At 54.9% G+C, this 9134-nt stretch overlaps 1 protein-coding gene across 1 annotated transcript; it reads right to left on the bottom strand.

The window, feature by feature from the left end:
- Nucleotides 1-209: 209 nt before the first annotated feature.
- DMBX1 (diencephalon/mesencephalon homeobox 1) lies at nt 210-5466 on the bottom strand. Its single transcript, XM_038557579.1, has 4 exons — nt 5304-5466; nt 1937-2115; nt 1330-1678; nt 210-784 (listed from the first exon to the last, which is right to left on the bottom strand). The coding sequence occupies exons 1-4, from the start codon at nt 5455-5457 to the stop codon at nt 345-347; spliced, it is 1122 nt and encodes a 373-aa protein (XP_038413507.1). The 5' UTR covers nt 5458-5466; the 3' UTR covers nt 210-344.
- Between the last annotated feature and the right edge of the window lie 3668 nt (nt 5467-9134).

Below are 9134 nucleotides of genomic sequence, written 5' to 3' on the forward strand. Positions count from 1 at the left end.
ATATATTTATATTTATATGTCACATTCCACACAGCAACTCACTAGGGGGCAGAGGGGAGGCAGGGCGGCGGGCAGGGAGGAGGCCGTGCAGGGGCAGGATGTGGCCATGGAGGGCCTCGCTCCCCGCGGAAGGCCGCAGGCGCCCTGGCCTGCCCACCCCCGACTCGGGCCTCCCCGGGATCCGAGCAGGGCCATGCAGAGGGTGTGCAAGCGCGGGCCTCACCTGGGGCGGGGGCTTGGGGAGGGGACAGCGAGCAGGACCCCAAGGCCCCCGGGCTCCCTGGGCTCGTGGAGGTAACTCCTTGGGGTGCCCGGGACCCCCACGGCCGGGCGGCGGCCAGCGGTCAGTTGGGCAGCGTATCGAGTCCCAGCGAGGCGGCGTGCTGCTTGGCCCGGAGCCGCAGGTTCTCGATGCTCGTGGTTTTACTGTTCAGGGCGGCCGAGGCGGGCGCCAGGCCTGCGGGGGGCGCGGGCAGCAGCGGGGACCCCCACACGCCCTGGTGGGCCGCGGCGGCCGCCGACAGCGACTGGTAGTAGGACTGGCAGTGCAGCGAGCCGAGCGGGGCCACGTTGACGCCCAGGTAGGGCACGGCCGCGGCGGGGCCCGGGCCGCCCACCTCGAAGGACGAGTAGTGCACCAGGTTGTTGGTGGCCGCCATGTGCTGGCGGAACTGCTCCTGCAGGCGGAAGAGGCTCAGCGGGGACGACGAGTAGGAGTGCGAAGGGCCCAGGAGGCCGCCGGCCGCGGGGGCCGCGGGGGCCAGGGCCAGGCCGCCCGGGGAATCTGCAAGCAGAGAACCGGGCCGGGCCTCAGGCCGGCAGGAGGGGCGCCCTCGGCCCCCCCAGCATCCCTGGGCGCCGGGCTTTGTGGGGAGCCCCCGAGGGCCCCGAGCCTGACTTCTTGGGGAGACTCCTTCCCAAGGGCGCCCACTGCCCCTCGCCAGCTCCCTGCCGGGCCTCAGGATGTGTGTCTGAGGCCGCAGCTCTGTCCCCTTGAAACCGGCCTCTGGGTCTCTGTGACGATCCCGGGATCGGTGTGGCACTCACTGGACACGCGCTGGGGTGTCTGTACTGGTCGTTAAAGTGCCATCGCATTTCCATAGTGGTTGATAAATAGCTTTTGCCCCGAGCTCCCCCAACCCTCCCCAGACCCCCCAAGACCTTCTCAGGATTCAGCAAGTAAAGAGTGAATAGCCAGTGGCCCACTCCTTCCTAACGGGTCGGGGGGGGGGGTCAGGGCCGAGCGCCACACGTTAGAAGCTGACCCCACTCCCCACCCCGGTCCACCCCCCCACCCCCACCCCAGCACAGGCACCTGCCAAGCCTCACCTGCCTTGGGGCTGCTCCTCTTGCAGCCCAGCCCCTTGCTCTCAGCCCCAGGGCTCTTCTCCGTTTTGGGATCCTCCGCCCCTACCCGAGGATCCTCCTCCCGCTCTGGCTGGTCCTCGGGGGCTGACTCACTGGCGGACTGCTCAGACAGGCTCAGGTGAAGATCAGCAGGGGGGTCACCACTCGGCAGGCTTGGGGGCTGTTCAGTCTCCAGCTGGGTGTCTGGGGTTGGGGCCTCTGGCTTGCTTTCCCCATGGGAGCCCTCGGCCTCCTTCTGCTTCTGGAGCTGCTCTTTCTGCAGGCTGCGCTGCTTCTTCCGGAACTTGGCCCTGCGGTTCTTGAACCACACCTGAGGATGGGAGAGGAGTTGCGGGTTGTGGTTCTGGTGCTGCGAGAGGGGCCATGCGTGCTAACGGGGCTCCCCCCACCCCCGGGAAGCACACACCCTCAACCCCTTCCACACACCCTCAATCCCTTCGGAAGCTGCCCTCCTGTAGCTGCAGGCGCTGGTGGAGAGGGCAGTGACGCCTGGCTCCTGGGCGGCGGGAAGCCAGGCAGATGGCCTGGTGCTTGTCTGCAAGGTCTCCTTGGAGGAACGGGGCCCTACCTGCACCCGGGCCTCCGGCAGGTTGGTACACATGGCCAGCCTCTCACGCATCACCACGTCCGGGTAGTGAGTCTTCTGGAAGGTCTTTTCCAGGGCCTCGAGCTGCTGAGCAGTGAACGCTGTGCGGCTGCGGCGCTGTTTGCGATGCTGCGAGCCATAGCGGGCCTCCAAGATGATGTCTTGAAATGTACAGCCGTTGGAGGGCAAGGAGAGGGGGCCCATTTAATTATGGGAAATGGGGGCAGCCCAGGTGGCTTAGCGGTTTAGTGCCGCCTTTAGCCCAGGGTATGATCCTGGAGACCAGGGATCAAGTCCCACATCAGGCTCCCTGCATGGAGCCTGCTTATCTCTCTGCCTATGTCTCTGCCTCTCTCTCTCTCTCTCTCTCTCTCTGTGTCTCTCATGAATAAATAAATAAAATCTTTAAAAAAAATAATTATGGGAAATGGGTTCTGGATCTTACTCTGCTCTGACCCACTGTGGACACCCAGGCTCTTGCAAGGCTGGATCCTGGCCCCTTCCCCTTGGAAACCACCCATCTTCTCTCCACATGGCTGGGGTTTCGAGATCTTTCCACGCCCACATTCACTACGAGGACCACAGAGGCCTAACTGATCTCCATGAACAGCTGTCAGGAATGTGATTGACAGGGGTCTTCCTCATTTGGTTTGGCGGTGGGTAGGTGGACATTGCTCTAAGATCCTTAAAGTCCTCGGATGCAATGAGTATAAGATTCTCAGACTACACGACGCTAGTAATCTGTACCTTGGTGTCATGAAGGTTCTGATACCCCATGACCCTCAGATTCTGGATACTAACAGAATACTGGCCTCTGACTATGCGAGGCCAGGCTGGCAGCTGGGACGTATCTGCAAGGTCTAGTTAGGAGAGGGCTGACTGGTAGGCCTAATTCACTGGCACTTGATTCTTGGGTATGACTCTGGGTATGACTCTCCTGATCCCAGATGGCCTATGAGTCTCTGCTGGCAGGACCTGAGGCCCCTGCTCGCATGTCTCCTCAACAGAAAATCTGGCTCTGGCAGGGTCCTCAGAGCACAGGAAAGTTTTTGCATCTAGTCTTGATCCTTTGGGCTGCTTCCGCAAAGAAGGACAAAAAGACTAAGTTCTAAGCACCACAGGCTTGGAGGGAAGACCGAGCTCGTGGACCACAGCTTCTACAGGGCTAACATGGAAACAACTCAGGGGTGCCTGGGTGGCTCAGTCGATTGAGCATCTGCCTTTGGCTCAGGCTGTGATCCCAGGATCCTGGGATCGAGCCCTATGTCCCTAATGAGTGGGGAGTCTGCTTCTCCCTCTGCCTCTGCCCCTTACCCCCACTCATGCTCTCTCGCACACTCTTTCTCTCTCTTTCTCGCTCTCAAATAAATAAACTTTTTTTAAAAAGAAAGGAAACAACTCAGGATAGAGGTCTGCCTATCAGCCCTTCTGCTTCACTAGACCCCAGTGGATGGACAGTAACCTGTCTCCCCAGGCTCCCATCATCCATAAATGGATCCTGGATGGTCTATATTGAAGAGAATCTGAGGGCTACCAGAGTCCTTCCCCTGTACTCCAGGGACTGGGGAGTCATCCACAACATTCTAAATGAGGAAGGAAACAACTGGGTGTCCAGAAAGGCTCAGACTTTGGCTTGCTCTTTCCTCAGTTGAAAGGGAGCCCTGAACTTCTCACAAATTGTTACTAACCCCAGCCTGGACTGAGTGCATGCTGGTTACCTGGGGACTGGGGATCCCTCAGGTGGCCGAACCCTGGTGAGAGAGCAACAGCTCGACATCCCGCTACTGGCCCCAGGGACCATAAGGGTGGGTGATCATAGGGGAGGCCGGGCTGTCTGTACCATCGGCAAAACTTTCTGCCAGAAGGTGAGGCCTCCAAGCAAAGGCCCACGTGGAGCTCATGTCCCCCTTCTTGAGAAGTAGAGAATGGGAGTAGGGCGCAAACATCCCAGTTCCTCTACCCCACCAGCAGAGGTGAGCCTCCATCCCTGATTCCTCTGTGTCCGGCACAGTGAGAAGCTGGTGTCACCACAGGGAATTCACACACAGGGAATTCACTCCGAGGCAGGGAAGCAGCATAGCCAAGGCCACAGCCACATTCCCACATTGGAGACGAATGCCCCACACTGATCTGGAGAAGGTAACCAGGGGCTCAGTTTTATCCACTGGGCCCTGCCCTGAGGCCTGGCAGGGTCTCCAGGAGTAGGAATGGCTGTTCCATCCTCCCTTCCAGGCCAGCACCTCTTCCCAGGCAGGGTCCTCATATCCTGTCCCTCTACTATGCCTTTGCTCATGTGGTCCCCTCACCAGTCATTCCTTTTTCAGGCCTGGCTCCTGCCCCACAGCCTGCAGGAAGTCCTCTTAGACTGTACCAGCTGCCCCACCACCAAATCCTGCCCACCCCCCTGCCATGCTCTCCTATGCGTCTCTGAACACCTGCTCTCTCTAGGGGTGCTCTCAAGCCCCCAGAGTACTGCCTGGCACGGTGCTGGGCCCAAGGCGGCTCACCAGCCACTCAAGGTTTGACCTGGGACAGGAGAGAGTGGGTGGCACCACCTCTCAGGAATCATGCCCCTCGCCTATGCTGTCAAATCTTTCTCAGGCCCCGGAAGAGGCTGCAGGGCAGGGCAATGGTCAGTTGAAGGCAGAGGGGGACACAAGACAGCCACTCCTTCGTGGGCACTTACCTTGGGACCTGAGCAATAATGACTTCTGAGCACTTTCTAGTCTCTGCCCAGTACTTTGCATACGTTACCTCAAATAACTTCCTGGCCAGCCTCTGGCCCCCACTTTGTAAGGGGAGACGCAGGCTCAGAGATGAGAGGTAAACAGGCCCAGACTGCAAAGCTTATATTTTAGCCATCACCCAGGCCCACCCCCACCTAGACTGAACCTCTCTGAGCCTCAGTCTCCTTGTCCATAAAAGGGAGATAACAACCCCTCTTTATCAGACCTGAGTAATTTGACTCACAAAGTCTCACACAGCCCCTGATGCAGAATCAGCATTCAAAACATGGGTGCTGTAATTATTTGTGGGACCCCTGTGCCCAGCCCTAATCCTTGGGGCTGCTCCCTTCCCATGCCCCCATCTGTGAGATGGGCTAAGGAGTCCCCTCGCAGGGTTGTCGAGGGAATCTGAAGGCCCCCCCAGCGCCCGGCACTGTGCCAGCCAATAAGGGGCGCTCTGGATGCTCACGCAGAGGTTTTGCATGGGCACCTCTGTGTATCGCGGAGTGACCTGGGACGTCCAGGGCCCCCACAGGAAACACGGCCAGCACTCCGCCCCCCACCCCTCGGGGACCGCCGCCCCCACGGTTGTGTCCCCAGGGCCCCATCCCCAGGGCTCTTACCAGCCAGGCGCTCAGCCAGCGTGAGCGCGTGCACCGACGGCCGGTAGTCCGGGGCATGCTGGGCCTGCTGGGCCGCCTGCTGGTGCAGGTTGTACATGGCACTGAGAGAGTTCATGGCGTGCAGCGAGTAGCCGTTCACCCCGTAGTGCTGCATCGTGGCGTGCGCCTGCGGACGGCAGGGAGAGGGAGCATGAAGCAGGCACCCTGCTCTAGCCCCCCCAGACCCTGGACGCCCCCTCGCCCCCAAGAGCTCCTTCCTCTCTGGGCTCTGGGGTCAGACGGCCTGGGCTGGAATCTCAATTCGGTCACTTAAGAGCTGTGTGACATCGGGCAAGTCACTTATCTTCTCTGACCCTCAGTTTCTCCATCTGCTAATGGGGCTAATCATAGTACCTATTGCAGGAGATCGTGCAGGGATTTAGAGAAGGCTTAACCACAGGGCCTGGCACATGGCGTGTGCTAGAAAATGTTAGTCATTGTGATTTACCAGCCCCATTGCTGCTCTCTGAAGACGTGTTTTCACTTAAGCACCCAGGTGCTTTCTTATTTGTACCTTCATTGATTCACTCACACACTTACTATTCTATTCATTCAACAAACACCTAGTGGAGCCCACATGGGGCCAAGTCCAGAGCTGGACTGAGGACACAGAGGCATTTACTCCGACGAGATAGTAGGGTCTTAGAGCCTCCCGTGCCGCACAGACATAAGACTACTGACTGCTACATATTCACTACCGTTACCTTCCTCTATTTACCATTTCCTCCGAGAGCAAACCAACCCCATTTGCAGATGGCTCTGCTATGGCTTAGAGAAAGAGCAGGGCCATACGGAGGCCACACAGCCAAATCAGGGCCCCTCCTGCACACGCGGCTTCCGCCTCATTCTTTGGCAGCCAAATCTTCATCCTTCCTACTGAGACGGCCCAGCTCAGCATGAGGTCCTATGAGCCCCAGGTCTCCTCTGGACCTTCACAGTCCTCACCTGAGAGTCCACTGCATGTCAGCCTGAAATGTCACTTTTGGAATGTGGTCCCATGTCTGCAGTCTCCCAAAGAAACAGGTGCTTCCCGTTTCCTGGGTGTAGGAGGGAAAGGGGGGCAGTGGGGGCAAGGGCAGGTCCATTTGGTAAGAGGAAGAACTTGCCAAAGCATCTCAGCTCCCCACCCTCACTGAAGTAGACACTCAGGCTGCACACCACTAAACATCCACAGCGTACACGCCCGCGCACACACACCTTTCACACACAAATACCCGTACGTGGACATCCTCAGCAAGGCACTCACAGAGGTGGTCACCCTCAAACACAAACTCAGCAACATTTACCCATTCAGTGTCATTCTTCCCATGGTTCTGCACACACTCTCACGGATATCTATCCATGCAGCAGACATACCCACACACAAACCTTCCACTCTCACACATTTATATATTACACATATTCATCCAGTAAATATGTATGAAGCACCCAAACAAAGTCCTTGCGTCCATGGCACTTACATTCCAAAGGAGGACAACAGAACAGCAAATACATACATGTAATAATGTCAGGCAGGAACAAGTGCTCTGAAGAAAAATAAGACAGAGGAGGAGAATAACGAGAGGGAAAGGGAAGATTGTTTTAGAACATGAGGTCAGGAAAGGGCTCTCTGCTATTTGAAGGAAGCCATGTGAAGTTCTGGGGGAAAGGCTTTCCAGACAAAAGGAACAGCAAGGACAAAGGCCCTGAGGCGTGAAGAAGCTTGGTGTGTCTGTGGACCAGCAAGAAAGCTAGGGTAGCTGGAACACAGAGGGGGAGGGAGCGAGCGAAGGGGATGGGACTGGAGGGAGAGGAGAGACCAGATACCACTACGCCCACCCTGCCCACCCCTCCAAGATAGCTTCTGGAGCTTCCACAGGGCCACTGTAAGCAGTGGGCTGGTGACGGGAGACTCCTGGAGGGTCTTGAATAAAGAGTAATGTGATACCATTTGTCATGAAAAGCTGGCTGCAGAGAACAGACTGCAGAGGGTCAAGGGGAAATGCAGAAGGACGCCTAGGTGGCTCAGCGTTTGAGCACCTGCTTTCAGCTCAGGTCATGATCTCGAAGTCCCTGGATCGAGTCCTGCATCGGACTCCCCGCAGGGATCCTGCTTCTCCCTCTGCCTATGTCTCTGCCTCTCTCTCTGTGTCTCTCATGAATAAATAAAATTTTTTGAGAAGAAGAAGAAGAAGGAGGAGGAGGAGGAGGAGGAGGAAAGAAGAAGAAGAAAAAAAAGAAAGAAAGAAAGAAAGAAAGAAGAAGGAAGGAAGGAAGGAAGGAAGGAAGGAAGGAAGGAAGGAAGGAGAGAGAAAGAAGAAGAAGAAAAGCAGAAGAGACCAGGTCTCTGGCCAGGTCTCCTAGAAGACTAGGCCAGCAACTGAGGTGCCTTCCGCCAGGCGGTAGGGGTGGACCTGGTGAGAAGTGGTCAGATTCACGACATCTTTTGAAGAATCAACAGGACTACTGATAGGTTAGCTATAAACTGTAAGGTAAAGAGGTCAAAAAGGATTACGCCAGGTCTTGGCTGGCTCAGTCGGTAAAACATGCGACTCTTCATCTCGGGGTTGTGAGTTCAAGCCCCACACTGGGTGTAGAGGCTACTTAAAGGGGATATTTTGTGTGGCTGAGTTAAGAAAATCCCTGAACAACTGAATGAAGATGCATCTTTTCTTGAGCCAGGAGCATTGAGGGAGAAGGGGGTCTGGGAAGGGAGCAATAGACATCAAGGTTTTTTGGGGGGACATGCTAATTGTAAAATATGGATCTGACTTCCAAGTAGGGGTGTTGAATTGGCAGGTGGATATACAAGTCAGGAGCTGAGGGCTGGATTTATAGATTTCTGAGTCAACACTCACATGTAACACCTACCAACAATGTTTACTTACAGAGGCCCACTCTATGCACTGATAAACATGACCCCAAGGGCAGAGATCTAAGTGAAGAGAAGGACAGACAGGGCAACACCGTGTTTAAACACTGTATAATAGAATATACCATAGACAAAGCTAAGGAGCAAACAACAAACCTGGAAAAATCTTTACCATATCTATGACCTAGCAAGATTGATTTTAAAAATAATAAATAGCACAAATAAAAGTACGAGAATGTCCATAATATATAAAGAGCTCTTTTCAAGAAACAAAAAGATGGTCACCTTAATAAAAGACTGCAACGTAACTGAAGAGACAACTTATTAGGAAAAACACAAATAGCCACCTGACCTATGACAAAAAAAAGCTCAGCCTTCCTTGTAACCAAAGAAATAAAAACAGAAACAATAAGATACAATTTTATTTCACCCATCAGATTCACAAATATGAAAAAAAAAATTAGCCAGGGTTATCTAGAGGAGCGGGAAATGGTCCTTCTCCTACTTCACTGACAAAAGAGCTTTTTTAGTTCCTGCATCAAAGGCCTTTAGAAAGAGCATCATTTAACTCAACAATTCCATTTCCAGAAACATATCCTTCAAATATGCAGAAGTGTGTACAGGAATGTTCATCACGGCTCTGCTTACGTGGCAAACGATTGGAAACCTCACTGTCCATCGAGATGGTTAGTTGAGTAAACGAGAGGCCAGTCATGCCGCCAGTGGAAAGCCGTGCCACAGTTTGAAACAATGATGTGTATCTGTGTGTGCTGATGCTCACAATATATCGTTGAGTGGAAGAAATAGGTAACAGTATGCATGATATGATCCCATTTTTGTAATGTATGTATAAATATGCATAGAAAAGAAGGCTGGAAGGTTATACCCTGAAATGTTAACAGAGGTTATCTCTGGGAGGTAGCAGGTGGGATTACTGGTGA

The sequence above is a fragment of the Canis lupus genome, chromosome 15, assembly GCF_011100685.1.
Source record: "Canis lupus familiaris isolate Mischka breed German Shepherd chromosome 15, alternate assembly UU_Cfam_GSD_1.0, whole genome shotgun sequence".
NCBI lineage: Eukaryota > Metazoa > Chordata > Mammalia > Carnivora > Canidae > Canis > Canis lupus.

What these genes read in the sequence shown, in the direction of transcription:
- DMBX1 (XM_038557579.1), bottom strand. Translation starts at nt 5,457, where the DNA reads ATGCAGCACTACGGGGTGAACGGCTACTCGCTGCACGCCATGAACTCT. An exon ending in GCTGGCTGAGCGCCTGGCTG is followed by an intron (nt 2,116 to 5,303) that starts GTAAGAGCCCTG and finishes GTACATTTCAAG; the next exon opens with ACATCATCTTGGAGGCCCGC. An exon ending in GAGGAGCAGCCCCAAGGCAG is followed by an intron (nt 785 to 1,329) that starts GTGAGGCTTGGC and finishes CTCTGCTTGCAG; the next exon opens with ATTCCCCGGGCGGCCTGGCC.